The sequence below is a fragment of the Telopea speciosissima genome, chromosome 7 (assembly GCF_018873765.1).
Source record: "Telopea speciosissima isolate NSW1024214 ecotype Mountain lineage chromosome 7, Tspe_v1, whole genome shotgun sequence".
Lineage (NCBI taxonomy): Eukaryota > Viridiplantae > Streptophyta > Magnoliopsida > Proteales > Proteaceae > Telopea > Telopea speciosissima.
The window spans coordinates 63,256,572-63,274,488 of NC_057922.1; the positions used below are offsets into that span (position 1 = coordinate 63,256,572).

The 17,917-nt window shown below is 39.9% G+C and overlaps 1 protein-coding gene across 1 annotated transcript; it reads left to right on the forward strand.

The window, feature by feature from the left end:
• Window positions 1-1,302: 1,302 nt before the first annotated feature.
• On the forward strand, window positions 1,303-14,520 carry LOC122669056 (conserved oligomeric Golgi complex subunit 4-like). Its single transcript, XM_043865688.1, has 3 exons — window positions 1,303-1,328; window positions 1,368-3,000; window positions 13,690-14,520. Exons 2-3 carry the CDS (start codon window positions 1,399-1,401, stop codon window positions 14,317-14,319), a joined length of 2,232 nt encoding a protein of 743 aa, XP_043721623.1. The 5' UTR covers window positions 1,303-1,328; window positions 1,368-1,398; the 3' UTR covers window positions 14,320-14,520.
• Window positions 14,521-17,917: the final 3,397 nt, after the last annotated feature.

The following is a 17,917-nucleotide window of genomic DNA, read 5'->3' on the forward strand; positions in this document are numbered from 1 at the left end:
AGTGTTAGTTGGCGGCTAGAGTGTCCGCTGGTTGCCAGAGTCTTTGCATGAAGACAGGGATGAGGACAAGGTGGGGGGTGGGAAGAAGAGCCGTAGTGAGGCTCTTATGAGTAAATGGTAATTTTGTCATTTCAAATATAATAGAACCATAATGTCATCATTTAATTGTCTCCTACTTAACGACTGTTACAATCATTGTTAGGGGTGAAAGTTTGGCCCTGTCGGCCCGAACTAGCCGTGACCCGCCCTGAGCCCGAACAGGGCTTGGGCTGAGATACTTGGCCTTGAGGGCGGGTCAGGGCTATAAATTTCTGGCCTTGAGTCATGGTCGGGCTAGGGTTGAGGCTGGCCCAGCCCGACCCAACCTAACCCTGTTTTAAGTTATACTATAAAATATATATATTGATATACTATATATAGTATAAACTTTAAATGTCACATATATTTTGTTATATAATATATTATATATGAAGGTAATAAGTGATAATATATTTTACTATAGTGTTATTTTATGTAAAATTGATAATTTTATCCCTGACCTAGTCCAAGCATCTCTCCCTTCCCTCACTCCATGATCAGGGTCAACCCGGCCCAACCCTGAGAGCGGGTCAAGGTTGGATTTTCCATGCCCTGAGTCAGGGTTGGGTCGAGCTTAGGCCCAATTAAGAGGACTCAAGATTGGGCTCGGGTTTTAAAAAGCCCGGCTCAACCCGACCCTGTTGCAGCTCTAATCACTATTAAGATTGTAATTTTTAATGAAATAAAAGAGGTGTATAAATCATGTGCGAGGTTTGAAGTTTTGAGGTACCAACAGGTGAACATACATCTCATAGTCAATCACATTTTAATTTTGTTTTCATAAAAATCCCTCATCTCCTTGTAAATAGCAAAAATAAGACACATGATTGGCACATGTACGTTCACCTGTTGGTACGTGGAGGAGAACCGAACTCGTTCTGAGGTGGTAATGTGGTATCTCTAATTTACGCAAAGTATAGGGGCGGTACGAGTAAATTACCTTTTTTTTTTTTAATGGTAAAATATTACCCTTTTTCAAATGATTAATTTGAATGACATACAGTAACGATAAACGATCATTGATAGTGTAATCGAAAGTGTGCTACGGCTCCCGCCTTCATTGTCCGTTGCTTGGACATGGAGATTGAAAATTTCTTTTATTTTTAATTATTTTCCCTCGTTTTTCTCCTGTATTGCTCTCTCAGTCACATTGATTGCAGTTTGAGAATCGTTATATGTTGATTCCTGCAAATTTTTGAGTTTTTGAGTCTTCTTCCCTCCTGTTTCGATCCTGGAACCTTTCTCTCTCTATCTTTAAAGGGGATTTGGGTTGATACAGTCTGGTACTGTCAAGGGGATCAGAGCTTGAGAAACGAGGCAATGTCTTCGACGAACAGATCGTCTTCAGTTACGGAAGAAGTTCAAGAAAATGGAGCCTCTACTGTAAATTTCGGGAGCTCTGAAGCCCTAGAGCAGATTCGCAACCTTACAGATGTAGGAGCCATGACCCGTCTCCTCCACGAGTGCATCGCCTATCAGCGGGGCCTCGATCTTGAACTCGAGAAACTGCTGTTTCAACGCACCGATCTCGACAAACAACTCATCAATCTTCAGAAATCCGCCCAAGTCCTTGACATCGTTAAGGCAGAATCCAATCACGTGCTCACTAACGTCCGCTCCACCTGCGATCTCGCCGACCAGGTTAGCAGTAAGGTGAGGGAGTTAGATCTCGCTCAATCTCGTGTCCAATCCACGCTTTCACGCATCGATGCCATTGTTGAGAGGGGTAATTGCATCGAAGGAGTGAAGAATGCTCTTGAAACGGAGGATTATGAAGCTGCGGCACAGTATGTTCGGACATTTTTGCAGATCGACGAGACATATATGGACTCAGGGTCGGATCAGAGGGAGCAATTACTTGCGTCGAAGAAACAGCTCGAAGGAATTGTACGGAGGAGACTGTCCGATGCTGTTGATCAACGTGATCACCCGACAATCCTACGGTTCGTTAGACTTTTTTCGCCGCTCGGCCTTGAGGATGAAGGATTGCAGGTTTATGTTGCGTACCTGAGGAAAGTGATTGCTTTGAGATCGAGGTTGGAGTATGAGCATTTGGTGGAGCTTATGGAGCAGAATCCAGGTGGGCAAAACCAGGTTGATTTCATTAGTTGCTTGACAAACCTGTTCAAAGACATTGTCTTGGCTGTTGAAGAAAACAATGAGATCCTTCGGGGCCTGTGTGGGGAAGACGGCATTGTCTATGCCATCTGTGAGCTTCAAGAAGAGTGTGATTCCCGAGGTTCTCTCATATTGAAGAAGTACATGGACTACAGGAAATTGGCTAGGCTAGCATCGGAAATAAATTCCTATAGTAAGAACTTGCTTTCGGTTGGAGCTGCAGAAGGACCAGATCCTAGGGAGATCGAGTTGTTCCTGGAAGAGATACTATCACTGACACAGTTGGGCGAGGACTACACAGACTTCATGTTGTCAAAGATCAGGGGATTGAGTTCTGTCGATCCAGAATTGGGTCCTCGAGCCACAAGAGCATTTAGGAGTGGAAGCTTCAGTAAAGTCATTCAAGATGTTACTGGATTTTATGTGATTCTGGAGGAATTCTTTATGGTTGAAAATGTTAGGAAGGCCATAAATATTGACGAGCATGTTCCTGACAGCCTCACAACTTCGATGGTGGATGATGTGTTCTATGTTTTACAGAGTTGCTGTAGAAGGGCGATATCAACTTCAAATATCAGTTCAGTTCTTGCAGTTCTTAGTGGTGCAATGAATTTGTTGAGCAATGAATACCAGGAGGCATTGCAGCAAACAATGAGAGAGCCAAATCTGGGTGCGAAGCTGTTCCTAGGGGGTATTGGTGTGCAAAAGACAGGAATAGAGATTGCAACAGCTCTAAACAATATGGATGTGAGTGGCGAGTACGTCCTGAAACTACGACATGAGATTGAGGAGCAATGTGTCGAGGTGAGTAATGAATTTTCTTTAGCTTTGTGGTGATTTGCTGTCATAGAAATAATGTCCAAAGACTTTTCAAAGCAATTTGCTGATGCATAATAGGATAATTTTCACGACTCCACTTGCACTAGGATTAGGAATCCTAATTCAAATGGGAACTACACAACAAATAGCCATTCTTCTGGAACTTCTGAACGTGGGAACTTTTGATAAATTTTGAGAAACTAATCAATTCAAAGCCGAAACTACACCAAACTTAAATGAATGCTATGCAGTTCCAAGCAACAGATAAAGGGCGTACGCAGTGCACGAGGCTCCCACTACTGCGGGGTCTGGGGAGGGTCATAATGTACGCAGCCTTACTAATTGGTAGGAGACCAACTAGAATCAATAATCAGGTTCTGATATGGATTGGGAAAATCGGTTAGGTCAAATTATGAGAAATTGTGAATTAGGGTTAGGGTTTGATGGGACCTAGGGTTAGATGTTAGGATTAAGTTAGGAGAGTGTGGATTATATGGGAGAGAAGAGATGTTGAAAGTTATAGTTAAATCAGATGATTAAATCTGAAGTTATTGAAGACTCCTAGTAGAAATAGGATTGAGAGGTAAAAGGGTAATTTCAGACAATCAGCTGGGTGGATGGTAATGAATTAGGATTGACCGATTGAGTCTCTCTTAGGGTTTGAGGAAGATTCGATCAAACTTTCAACAGGTTCTAATGGTTAGATTTGGCTAGGCAGAATTCTTGCGAAAATCACCTTGCATCTGACCTTCTAGAAGAGAAGAAGAAAAATTGCAGAATTTCAATTTCAGACTGACTTGTTGTTTGAAAATATCTTGAGCCTTGCAGAGAAATTCTAGCAACTGAATATGTTCCTTCAAGAGATCGGCTGTGGAAGAATTGAAACTTGAATGGAGCTTGATTGGAGATCGATGGAGGTTGGGGAAGGGGATGACTATCTCAGCTCACCCTGGGCATCTCACCCAACCTATCTCAGGATTTTTTAACAAAGGCTAAAGCCAATATTTCATTAATCAAATTCGTGTACAATCCTGGTCTCCCTTACAAACTTATATAGAAGACTAAAAAATAGACTTAGACACTAAAAAGGAAAGGCCTAACCCTATCCTTAACTAATAACTTAATAAGGTAACCTAAATTGACTAAGACAGTGAAATAATAAAGAATCCAAACTCAAAATAGGACTCTAACTAAACTAAGGAAGTAAACACTGTTTTCCTTTTTTTTTTTTTTTTTTTGATGAAAAGAAGAAGGATGTATTAACCTAACGAAAAGAGTACATCTGGGTACCTAGCGTTGTTTGTTTCTTTGTACAGTAATGAAAGATAATCTTAGAAAGTTGAAGGTAGCGTCAGCCAAAGTCAAAAAACTGTGAACGAGATTCCAGGGGATAGGTTGGCTGTGAGGAGAACGCAAAAGATTGTAGAGATCTTTGTTGTAAATCCACACATGTTGTATGGTGATCCGCTCCGCCTATGCCCTCTCCCAGCCCTGTACGAGTCCAAAAAGTTCAGCCTCTCTTAAATCCTGTGTTAGAATATGACCTGCAACTGTTAGAAAATCTTGCCCATCTAGCAAAAGTTTAAAGGTCCACTTTGCTAAGTTAAGAGCGGGTTAAAATATTCATGCGACCAATAAACCATGTGATTTCAAAAGAGAGTTAGTAGGAACATGCAACCATAAAGGATCGGAAGTACATTGTAGTTGCTCCAGCATGGTAGTAGGCTTGGATGGGGGCTTGATATTCAGATCACCAGCCCATTTAAGAACATTGTTTATAATAAGAAGAAGGTTGGCCCATAAGCCACGCATAACAACCTTGTTTCTTACATCCCAAATAAAATAACAAGTAATAATGAAAATAGACAACACCCAAATATAGACGATACCCAAATAAAAGATTGTTTATCAGGAGCAGAGTTGTTAAAAGCAGAAGCACACAGATGCATGAGAGATGGGGCTGAAAGATGCTCAGTTCTCAATCCAAGAGGACCACAAGCCCAAACACGCTTAATCCAATCACATGATAGGAAAAAATGCCAGATGGATTCATCATTAGTTCCACAGAAAACACATGTAGGGTCGACTGGCAGCCATTTGGAAATAGAGGCTCTAACAGATAGTCTTGCATGTAAGACACGCCAAAAGAAAATTTTAAAATGAGGGTGGATATTAAGGCGCCAAAAAAATTCCACCATTTGGGAAATAGATGGCTGCAAGAGGTTGAATGGTTGAGGTAAGCAGCTGCCATCTTGGTAGAGAATTGACCATTCTTTGAAAGTGAACATCTCCAAGTATCCTCAGAAGGAGAAATATTTATTCGAAGAATGTTATGTACAATTGTGGGGGGGAAATTAGATTGTAATTTAAATCGGTCCCATTGCATGTTCCTTATAAAATCAGAGACAACAGCATGATTAAAGATGGTTGTGCAATTAGGGGATGAGTAATTACCTGTTGAAGATGGAACCCAAGGGTCGTGTAAGCATGAAGTTGAAGAACCATTTCCAATAATTCGTTGAACCATACCTTTAAGTGTTGGAAGGGTCTTCACAATGCTATTCCAGGTCCAAGAGCCTCTTTTGGAGAGAGTTTTTGGATAAAAAATAGAGGATCTTGGGAAGTATTTGGCTTTGAGGACCTTAGCCCAGATACTCGAGGGTTCCGAGACTAATCTCCACCCAAGCTTCAAAATTAAAGCCTGATTCTGGATAGAAGATTTTCTGATCCCCAGGCCACCATCCTTCACTGGTTTATAAACAGTGTCCCAACTGATGAGATGACCTTTCTTATGAGAAGATTGGTCATTGTTCCAAAAGTGGAGGTAAATTGAGTCCAGGTCTTTTCAATTTTTTTGTGGAAAAAGGAAACTAGACATGAGATAGGAAGGGGTTGCAGCAAGAACAGATTAAATAATAATTCTCCTTCCAGCAAACGAGAGAAAATTTGCTTTCCAGGAGGACAACTTTGCTCTAACCCTTTCCACAATCATGTTTAGGTCCTTGTACTTAGAGCTTGAGTGAATCAATTAGTCCCAAGATAAAGGGAGGTGGGTGACATTTCCTTCATCTGAAGGACAAAGCACAAGTTTGCTCGTAGGCCTTGGGTGACATTTTTACTGAAGAATACTTCACTTTTATTAAAGTTAATCTCTTGACCAGTTAAGTCAGAGAAGAGTTCAAGGACTGATTTAATAGTGAGAAAATCATCAATAGTAGCTCTACCAAAAATAAAGGAGTCATCAGCAAAAAGTAGGTGTGAGATTTCGGGTGCAGATCTAGCCACCTTGATTCCTCTAAAATGTCCAATGTCTCTATAGGCATCCATTAACCTGGAAAGAACCTCCATAGTAAGGAGGAAGAGATAGGGACTTAAGGGGCATCCCTGCCGAAGTCCTCTAGATGGCTTGAGAAAACCAAAGGGGCTACCAGCTATCTTAAAGGAGAAAGATGCAGTAGAAATAAGAGTGTTCACAAGAGAAATCCAGTGGTCATCAAAACCTAAGAAAGTAAGAAGTTTACACCCCAGTTGCCATTCAACCCTATCATAAGCTTTTGACATATCCAACTTAATTGCAGCAAAGCCAGTTTTACCCTTAGTCCTCTTAAGAAAATCGAAGATTTCCTGAGCAATAAGGATATTATCAGAGATTTGTCTACTAGGAACAAAGGCTGCTTGGTAAGGGGAGATAAAAGTATAGAGAAGGGGTTTTAGTCTTAAGGCAAGAAGCTTGGCAAGAATTTTGTAGGTGACATTGCAAAGGCTAATTGGTCTGAAATCGGATGCAAACAAGGCATGATCTTTCTTGGGAATCATACAAAAAAAGGTATGGTTGCATCTAGGGGGAAGAGATTTTGAAGAGAAATTTTTTTTGACAAAAGTAAAAATATCACTTTGAATAAGATCCCAGAAGTGGTGGAAGAAGTGAGCTTGAAAACCATCGGGTCTCGAGGCTTTGAAGGCCCCAATAGAGAACACAACTTTTTTGATCTCTGACAGATCCGGCAAGGAGGAGAGGGAAGAGACATTAACAATTTCATTGACCGGGGGGAAGAGACACTGGACAAAAGAGGTGTCAAGGGGGTTAGAGGGTTGAAAGATCTTACCAAGGTGGGAGGAGAAAACACTTGCCATACCTCTTGGGTCCTCCATCTTGACCCCATTGTCATAAAAAATAAAGGGTATGCAATGTTTCCTGAGATTGGTTTTAGAAACAGCATGGTAGAACCTAGTATTCCGGTCACCATCTGTAATGAAGGAATGTCCGGACTTTGGGAGCCAAAAAAATTCCTCAGCAGCAGAGATCCATTTCAGCTTAGATGCAATAAGGTCCAGGTCTTGTTGGGGGTCATCCAGAGTAACCAAATTTTCGGTTTGGCCAAATAGGTCAAAGTAATTAGACTTGAGGGAGTTTATGTGGCCAAAAACATTCTTGTTCCAATCAGTTAGAACACGGCCAAGGGATGTAAGTTTAGATTGGAGGTTATCTAAAGATAGGAGAGTCCATTTATCCAAACAAAATTGGTGGAAATGTGGGTGTTGAGTCCAAGCAGCTTGGAAATGGAAGCATTTTTTGTAGGAGTGTTTTGTTGGGTTGGTGTCAAGATAAATGGGACTATGGTCAGAGCCAACAGAGGGAGTTTGAAGAGGGTAGAGAGGGGGTACTGGTGTAACCAACAGGGTGAAACAAGGGCTCGGTCTAGACATTCCTTGATTAATTTGGGGGGTTTTTGCTTATTGGTCCAGGTAAAGCAGTTCCCGGAAGGGGTAATGTTTTCAAGAGAGAGGTCGTGAATCAGAGACAAGAGTGCGAGATATGAGGGGTGTAAGCAAAAGGGTGTGCCCCCAAATTTCTCCGAAGAAGATATAATCTCATTAAAATCACCCATAATAATGAAACTATTTGATAAAGTAAGCAAAAAATCAGTGAGCTCGTGCCACAGAGGAACCCGAGAATGGGCCTGGGGGGGTGGGCATAGACAAAAATAACAGTGCAGAGAACACCAGAAGCCTGAAGAACATTAATAGCAATGAAACATTGGCGAATAGCCAAAACAAAAGTATGCACCTCAGGGGCAGCAAGAACCCATAACCCCCCCCCCCCCCCCCTTCAAGCCCTTGAGACCAGAACTATCAATAGCAGCAATAGAGTTAAAATTATTCCTGAGAAAGTGATATTTCAGGTTATTATGATCGCTACATTTAGTTTCACAAAGGAATAGAAGATGAGGTTTGATTTTTTTTATATGTTTCAATCTAGTGCTGTCTTAGCTTGGAATGAAGATCAATTGATAAGAACTATCATGAGTGCAAGAGTTAATTGAACTTGGATAATGAAAAATGAAAACTAAAGCAGATCCACTGTGAACTTATGAATTAAGAGCCAAAATTCTGCAGTCTATCAGAGAATAATATGCAGCACTGAAACTGGAAAGGAAACAAGATGCTACCAACTGACCTGACTGAATGGCTTACCAGAATGCTGTAACTGCAGTGCAGAATGGGGAACTTGTTTGATGAAGGGTGGATTTAAAAGAAGAAGAAGAAGAATAAATCAATCCCTGTGGGTAGTGGGCCCAATTTGTTATTGTTGGGAACCCTTCCTTCCTATAAAGACTCTCCCTTATGTCTAGGGCAATTAGGAGAGAATAGAAAGAACGAAATAATGAGAATTCTCCAGAAAAGTTATAAAAAGAAAGTAATGTAGAAGTCAGTTCAAGTAAGAACCACTCTACAGTAGGATTGATGATAGGTTGCAGCATAACAACAACTGCAACAATAACTCAGCCTTATCCCAACTAAATGGGGTCGGCTACACGGATCCTTTCACACACACACACACACAAAAAAAAAAAAAAGAAAGAAGAAGATAGGGTTGGACTTTCTCAGTCCTGGGTCTCTCACCTACAACTATCTCAACTGTTGAACAGGGGATTTTCTCCCATTACTGATTGCAAGCAATGGCCTCAAAGTTTCATTGAATAATTCATTCTCAATCTCTTACAATGGCTGCCTATTTATTGACTAAGACCAACTTACAAAATTAGAAAGCAAAAAAATTAGCAACTGTTAGAACAAACACCAAACAAAACATGAACAAAAAACAAAATACAAAGCACGATGACAAGGAGATTTAACGTGGTTCACACATCAATATGGTGTGCTACGTCCACGGGCGAAGCTGAAGATGTTTCACTATGTAAATCGGAGAAAGTTACAATGGAGATCTCTCAAGAACACCCAAAAACGGCGCTGCTGCTCTCTCCCAGAAACCCTAATATGAAATAACCCCAAACCTCACTCACTTTACAACAAAGCGGGTATAGAATATAAATACTCCTACATCGGATCGGGTTGGATTGAACCGTACCGCAGGGATAGGCCCTCCACTACCATCACAGATCTCAGGAAAAGTTCCATTCAGGTCGCCACCAAAAATGTCGGAGCGGGTCATTCTTCGAAACGGGTACAAGAATTTGTGACAAACATAACAGCAACTAATGGAAAATAGCAACTAATGAGAAAATAGTAACTAGTTGAAAATAGACACTAATTGGAAATAGAAACTACTAAGGGCTTTATAATCCAGCCTTCTAAACATGTAAGGACAGCCAAATTCGAAACTACTAGGCAGCAAACTAATGGAATTAGAAACTACTAAGCAGCAGTTGAGGTTGACTGGTCAAGGGCAGTTGCTGGGAATTTCGAGCAGCTCTTTTTGGGTTTTCTAGAAACTCTGCTGGGCTGGCTCGATCTAGTCCAATCCTGGCCCAATAAACTTGGTTCGATGGGGGCTGTGACACTGTTCACGTGAACAGTGTTTTGGCCTTCTCTTCTTCATGTTTTGATCTACATCAACTCTCACCCATTTAAAAGAAACTCGTCCACGAGTTTTATAGAATTTAGGAACAAGTTTGGTGTGGTGCACGTCCAGTTTCAGCCCAAAACAAGACTCCGGCAGCTCATGGGTGTTTGGAATGTAATCTTCAAGACGGGGAGCTTTCTCTTCAAAAAATTTAGGTGGGATCACGAACTCTATGTGATCAACTTCAATATCATCCGTTGTGCCCATGTGGTCTTCTACAGTTTGTGTCTTCGTCCTCTTCAAACTCCAATGCAACTTGGAGATCTTTTGGTTCATCTTACTGGTGGTTCTCAATCTGTTCAGTTAATGCTTCATCCTTCTGTATTTCAAACTCAAGCTCTTTAAGTTCTTCCTTGTCATTCAGTCTCCTCAATGGTTTCAACCACCTCTTCAACTGTAGTGTCAAGTTCCACATTGTCCACTACCCCAACTTCATGTTCTGGTTCACTGGTTTTAGGTTTCTTCTCTTGTTGCTCTTCCATCTTCAAAACTTCAATGACTTCCATGGTAGCATCCATTGGAGGTGGAGGCCGGTGGAGACCAAATGTGGCTGTAAACATTTGCTCAAAAGAGACCATTCGTTTCATTAGTTTCTTCACGCTCTCTTCAAGTGTGGGTGGTAATCTTGTTGAAGGGAGAGCCTTTTGCGCATATGTTCCGGTAGGTATTTGGTCTCTAACTCATACTTCATCTCTTCCCTAGTCCTAGGTTCATGTCCTCTAGCTATGAGTCTCTCTTCATGGAAGACTAAGCATAAAAGAGGAAATGAATAATTTGATATTTAGGGATGGGAGAAATTGAAGAAACTCTTTTGAATGAGCTTGAAATTCAATCGCATTTGAAACAAGGGCATACCTGAGAACAATAAAGGGTCTGGTTTAGAGAGAACTAACTTCTCTTTTCTCACAATTCTTAGAGGGGTAAGTCATAGGGTTAGTTCCTTGGGGGTAAAACATGATTCTTGATAAGAAATCCAATCAGACAGAAAGAATAATAAGTTACCGATTGCTTGGTATGAACTGATAACAGATATATTACCCAAAAAGAAAATTGACAACAGATACTAGCTACCAGCTACAGGTCAAGAGCTAATGAAACTCAGGAGAAGGATTGCATAAACAGTTGAAAACTAACCAGAATTGTGAAAACTCATTAAAGCAGTAGGACAAAAGCAACCATAACAATGAAGAAGCCTTAACCGCAGATAGGGAAAAAAGTTGCACCTTTTCATATACATCAGTGGATGGACCATACTTCACTTGTGACGTGTAACTTTACTTAGACACCACTACAAGATTGAATGTAATTTCCAGATTAACTAAAACTCCTAATATGACCTCACTTCACATTTTAGTGACTTCCATGAATGGTTGACTCCTTTCTTATGTGAGACTGTCTTAAGATTCTAACTGATGCAGGCAAGGGATTGAAGACCCTAAACAGTTTGCTGTAATGGGCCAAGTAGATCTCAGACTAAACAGTTTGCTGTAACAGGCTCTGGGATCAGATTTCCAGAATAAGGAAAGAAATGATAGGACTAGAGGCAAGTTTAGAATGTTCCTCTGTCAAGCCTCACTAATTTCTCCCTAGGATGTTCCTGCATCACTAACCTTATTAGTAAAAGGCCTAAAGAAAAGCTCTGGGTTATCAAACTAACTTCTGTGATTTTGTCTTTAATTTGGGTATAGGCGTATAGCTGTTTAGGGTTAAGGGAATAAGCTATGGATTCAAGAGGAAATTTTATGCCCAAGAGAGAAAAATTACGGATCTTAGGTATAGGGATACATGGGAGAAATGACATTATCAAACGACATTGTAATTCGATGAAATTTGAAATGTATCAACACTTCAGCACAACCCAGACTCATAATCAGCAATAAAATTAACTCACCATTACTAATAGCTATAAATTCTTAATTGCAAATAAGAAGACAAATATCTGCTGGAATTCAAAGCAGAATTATATTCAACCAGATCTGATTCATGATGCAGCCAACGAACTGCGTTTGTAGAATCTCTTTAACTCCAAATATAAGACCCCAGAAACGAAATCTCAGATTTTACTTGACCCCTTATGCAACTTAGATTTGATTAAAACAGTTCCCATGACAAGCCTTTCCTGTTCTAATTGGACAATAAAAAAAGAAAAGAAAAGACTAGTCCAAAACTTGAAGAAAACCATATTTACTAATAAAAAAGCACTGATTATTGGTATCTCACACACAATGTATAAATTATGAATCGTTAGTGGTTGTAAATACTTGCTCAATAATTTTGTAGATTCTTCCTTGCCTTGTTCTTCAGGCTCCTTTTTTCTGCCCTTTATCTAAAGTCAATTCTTTCTTTTATTTAAAAATAACTTCTACAAAAGGGAAGGGGAAAAAAGAGGGGGGGGGGGAAAACTACAAAGGAAACCTCTTCCGTACTTGGGGAGCTGATGCTTCCTTGTTACAATGGAAAAATGTTTCATGGGAAATCAATTTTTAGTTACAAATCTTATCCTGTATTTCTTTGTCATTTTTTTCTTTCTTTCAAATTATACATTTATACTTGAAAGGGACGTATTTGGTAAGGTTGATTAAGGGAAAGAATCCAGCTGTATGATTGGGGTGGTGTGCTCTATGGGTCAGAATTGATTGACCAAGATAACACCTTTTTGTTTTTTATTTTGATTTTGGGAGAAAAACTTTTAGGAAGGTAAGGCTAAAAGTTATGGGAATCAACCCAGAATTCCCAGATTTACAACAGATAGTATAGAGATAGATACCTGGGCCTGGGATTATGGGAATCACACCTTCCATCTTCATGCTTCTGTTTGCATGAACAATAAGAATGGGGATCCCCTCCTAAGTTGTGGAGTTTAATTTCTATCTAGACATGGGTATTAGAAACTATAATGGGAATCTAATCTGCCATCATTGCTCACCGTTACCAAATTAAATATAAAACATTACCAATGTACTACTGTTTGGATTGTCTCGGGCCTAATCTGAACCTGTTCTCCAAATCTCTGTATTCTATTTCAGTTTGGAGCCTAAGTGTCCCAGGCTTTGTATTCTTGGGATCTGTTACTATTCTAGAACTCTGGTGTATGTTTAAGATGTTTATAGTTGACGTTGTGCAGGGGAAGTAGAATCTTGAAGTTTCGAGTGTAACTCGTTTTTTCTGCAAATGTGAGACTTGGTGTTTATAATGTATTTGTTGGTCTTGCCTACATAGTCCAAACTTTCTAATGCCTTTGAAACCCTGTCAAAAGAGAAACATAATATGAGTCACTAGAAGCCATGCCAGATGTAAAAATGAAGTCCCTAACCTGCTATGGCATGCTGTTTCCCATCCCTTAAGTAGGGAAATTTCAAATTTTTACTAGAATTTTCAGAGGATACTAAAACAATGCTGAGGTTTTGAACACCCCCTCCCCCATCCACGCACCCAAAAAAAGTGCCAAATGTGAAAAAATAGTGTCGTTGCCTGTGCCTTCTCTGATTCTTCCCTCAAGGCTGTTGTTGCTGTTTGGCTCTTGCAGTAACTATTCTGTCTCAAAAGAACATTCCCAGGTTGTTCTGGATTTTGGCACTTGAACTGGTATAGTAACAAATAAACTAAAGCATTAGTTTTTCACTGCACGTGCAAGAGTAATAGGTATCATTTGATATGTCTATTCATGCTTGTTTTGTAAGTGAATGCTATTATCCTGGAGAAATAATCACTGGATTTTATTCTAATGATGTCATTCTAGATGCCTTTTGCATGCTTGAAAAGATCACACTAAATTTAAATCTTTTAACCAGACTAGTCATCGTCATCAGGTATTCCCTGCCCCAGCTGATAGGGAGAAGGTGAAGTCTTGTTTGTCCTTGTTGGGAGAGTTGTGCAATAGTTTCAAGCAAACCTTGAACGCTGGCATGGAGCAACTAGTAGCCACTGTTACACCTCGCATCCGTCCGGTGTTGGACACTGTGGCAACCATAAGCTATGAGCTGTCTGAGGCCGAGTATGCAGAGAATGAGGTGAATGACCCATGGGTCCACAACCTCCTCCATGCTGTTGAGACCAATGCAGCATGGTTTCAGCCACTGATGACAGTAAACAACTATGACTCGTTTGTCCACTTGATCATTGACTTCATCGTGAAGAGACTTGAAGTCATCATGATGCAGAAGAGATTCAGTCAGCTTGGGGGGTTGCAGCTTGACAGGGATGCAAGGGCTCTGGTGAGTCATTTCTCCGGCATGACTCAGAGAACTGTGCGAGACAAGTTTGCTCGTCTGACTCAGATGGCAACCATCATCAATTTGGAGAAGGTCTCTGAGATACTGGATTTCTGGGGTGAGAACTCAGGTCCTTTGACCTGGAGATTAACTCCAGCTGAGGTGAGGAGGGTATTGGGTCTTAGGGTTGATTTTAAACCTGAAGCAATTGCTGCTCTAAAATTGTAAATCTTCATCTAGTTTGGCTAGCAATTGGTCTGTTTCTCTTTATGAGTTACTTCCAGATCTGTCCTTCGGCTTCTTATTCATTTCCAATTTTGCTGTTCTGCTATGGAAGTTTTGACTCTGCTCTCTTCTGGTTTTCATGATAGCAATCATGAGCGATTATTTGGATATTTATCACTTAATAAAGTAACAACAACAATTACATCATGAGCTGTTGTTTCTTCCACCTCTGAACAACACATTGAAACTTCTTTCCATTATTATATCCTTACTTCCAAATTTGACTATCTCAGGGTATCTAGTCCAAACCATCTGCACTGCCTAGCTGCTTTAAACTGAAAGTTTTCTATAGGACTGGGACTGTGGTTTGTAAAGCTATTCCCCATTGATGATGTTAACATTTCTGGTGCCCCATTTTTTTTTCTTTTTAATTTAAGTCTGGCCCAGCCCTATCATGGGCTTTGTGCTGATTAATCAAGATTTTGTACCTGATTACTATGTTCTCAGTCAGTTGGGGCTCAAATTCAATGAACTTGTCTACATCGTTGTTTTAGCATCATTTATTTATTTTATTTTTTTTGTGTTGATCGATATAATGCTCCAATTTTTAATATAATGTTCGAAATTTTTTGGATGGTCCAATCGGTTTAAGAACAAGAAATTCTGTAGTCTGTATAATGTTTGGAAAATTATTTGGAAGGACTAAGTTTTCCTTTATTCGAAGAATTCATTTTTTACTAGTGATGTGACCCCATGATTGGAGTTTTGTGTTGTGAATATCACACTCCCACATTCTATTTGCGAAGTCAAAACTACCCCTCCCAAATTATATCTGATGGTACCAATGGCCAAGGTGAAGGTATTCCTCATTCACTGAGGGTGAAGGAAATCCGTTCAATTAGAACAGTCCAATCTATCTAAAGAACAAGAGCTGCCAACAAAGAATAAGAAGAAAGGACACTTCCACAATCCTGCTGGTATAAACAGCTAAGACTAACACAATTAATGCTGAATAGTCCATTTTCATGTTTTTTTTGCCTATTTGAACTCTGTTCTCATGGTTTTAGGTATTGGCCTCGGATCAGTCATGTGTATCAGTATTGGCCGAGACACTGATATCAATACCTGGCTGATATTGGATCGGCATGGTACGAACATGGGGGTATAATTATCAAAATATCCTATAGTATACGTATCTTTGAGGGAAAAAGTGCAAAACTATCTGATAGGACTGATATCGACCGATACCGTCCCCATATCAGATACAATTCTGATACAATATTAATATCAATCCATCGATACCTGATACCTAAAGTTGGGAGAGAGTACAGTACCACATGAAGAGTTATGCTTAAAATACAGAGAGTGTACAGTAATGGCTAGAGTGATAGTACATATACATGGACATACACGGGGTACACAAGTTACACAAGACCTACAAAATTATAAAATAAACCCGAAAAACTATTTAAGAGCATTTGATCATCATCGCCTTGCACGTCTCCATGGTGACAACTGACAACAGATATTATAATATGTATTGGAACCTCTAACGTTAATCCAATGAGCTCATAGGGAAAAAATGCCTCACGATTTGTATACAAGACGACCCAAATACGTATAATTTAATAAGAACATAATTTTTCTACCCAAAAAAAAATAATAATAAGAACATAATTTAAAGCGACATGGCTGTTGGGGCACAGCTAGATTATGCTAGGTTTTAGCGTATTTTAAGTAAATATAATATTAATATTTATTTGTATGTGTGTACTGATCCAGTGCATCCTTTCCCATCCAATTATCACTAGTTGGTCAAACCCATGTATAAAAAAGTCCACTGGAATAGACGATCCAACCATGGTCAGACCTCTGAAGACAATCGTCCGTTTCGCTTGATTAGTGGTCCAGAGTTCTTCACATCCCGTAGATTCTTGGTCCAACCACTTGACCACCGGGCCCGAATGACCCTATCTGTTACTAAAGTCATTGGGTGAAACATTGAACCACGGTTGCATCATCTCCATCTGATCATCGACTTATTGTACGGCTGAGATCAAGTATCTATCTGATGGTTTAAGGTATCGGTATTGTATTGGCCATAATACCGTTGTCAGTACCTAGTATTGATACTTGACAGATTCCATCATGGTTGACCAGATCTGATCCATGATCTAATCGGGCATCGAGCTCCTCTTCAGAGAGCCCAACACCCAGGGTGTGTCCCGAGAGCATCCAACCTTTGGGTTGTGCCGCACACATCTCGATGACTGACTGGTGCGCACTGGTATGTGTGTGGCACAACTCGGCCATTGGATACCCCTAGGCACTGGGCTCCCTATAGAGGAGCCGGATCCTCAAACCAGCTGTTCCTAACCAATTCGAGTTATAAACCTGGAATTTATTCCTTTTCCTTCTTATTGTATTGAACGTATCGTGCATATCGGTTGGTACATTCAACATGTATTAGTTATTGTTTATAATTTTTTTGGATTTTTAAAAATTTTTATTATGTTTTGATCGATATAGTAGCAAATCCCAAAAAATGGTTTGCACCGGTCAAAATGGACCGATAAAGATCGATTCAGTCAATAGATATCGGTACCGATATTGATATTGTCTGAGACCAATACAAGTATCAATACCGATATCTTAAAAAACTCACAAAGTCACAATGAAGAATACGGGTGTTAAAATTGGGAACGAATCGGATAAACCGGCCAGATCCGAGGTCTTATTGGGCAGGTTATGGATTGGAGTATTATGACCCCGAAACCTAACGTAACCACACTGGAAACCAAAAGAAACCCAACATTGAAACCAAAATTGGCTCAAAACTTGGACCGAGATGAAACCAAACTGATCTACCCCGATAAGAAATTGATAACAACCTAAAGACTATTTAAAATATATTTTTTATAGTTTTGTATAAATATGTATGTTAAATCGAACTCAAACTGGGCCGAAACCGACACCGACCCAATAACAAAACGATACAAATCTGAACTTTCTTTATTAGTTTGGTTTCAGATTCACCATTCGCACACTGAAAATCAATTCAACCCGAACCGAAACCGCCTCAAACCAACCGATTAACACCCCTAAATTAAAGAATGGAGAGGTCATATTAGTATAAAAAAACAAAAACCGATACCTTAAACCGTTATCTACCTTTGGATCCACTATCTCTGTACGTGTAGGAACGCATGTATGCGTGTGCATATTATCTATGTAAGAGAGAGAAAGGAAGAAAGAGAGAGATTTTTATTTATTTTTTTTGTTCTTTCGTTTTTTTGTTTTTTTTTGTTTTTCAGATAGAGAGGTTCAGTGACTGACAATAGAGTTGAAATAATTGGAGGATTTTTATTTATTTAATATTTTTTAAGAGAGGGAGATAGAGAGAAGGGGGAGAGGAGGAGGTGGTGGTGGGGGTGGCACCTTGCGAGTGTGAGGGTTAAGAAAGGAAGGAAGAGAAGAAGAGGTGTTTGTTTTCTTTTCAGGTTCTCATCCAGTTTCCTCGTTGTTATGATCTGACTTCGCTTCGTTGTTTGCATTAAAAGCTGTATAGAGAGAGAAAGAGATGGATATATATTGACAGATG

Bases quoted from the DNA above. Each gene is read 5' to 3' on its own strand.
- LOC122669056 (XM_043865688.1), top strand. From the start codon at position 1,399: ATGTCTTCGACGAACAGATCGTCTTCAGTTACGGAAGAAGTTCAAGAA. The intron at 3,001-13,689 runs GTGAGTAATGAA...CATCGTCATCAG, and splicing joins TTGAGGAGCAATGTGTCGAG to GTATTCCCTGCCCCAGCTGA.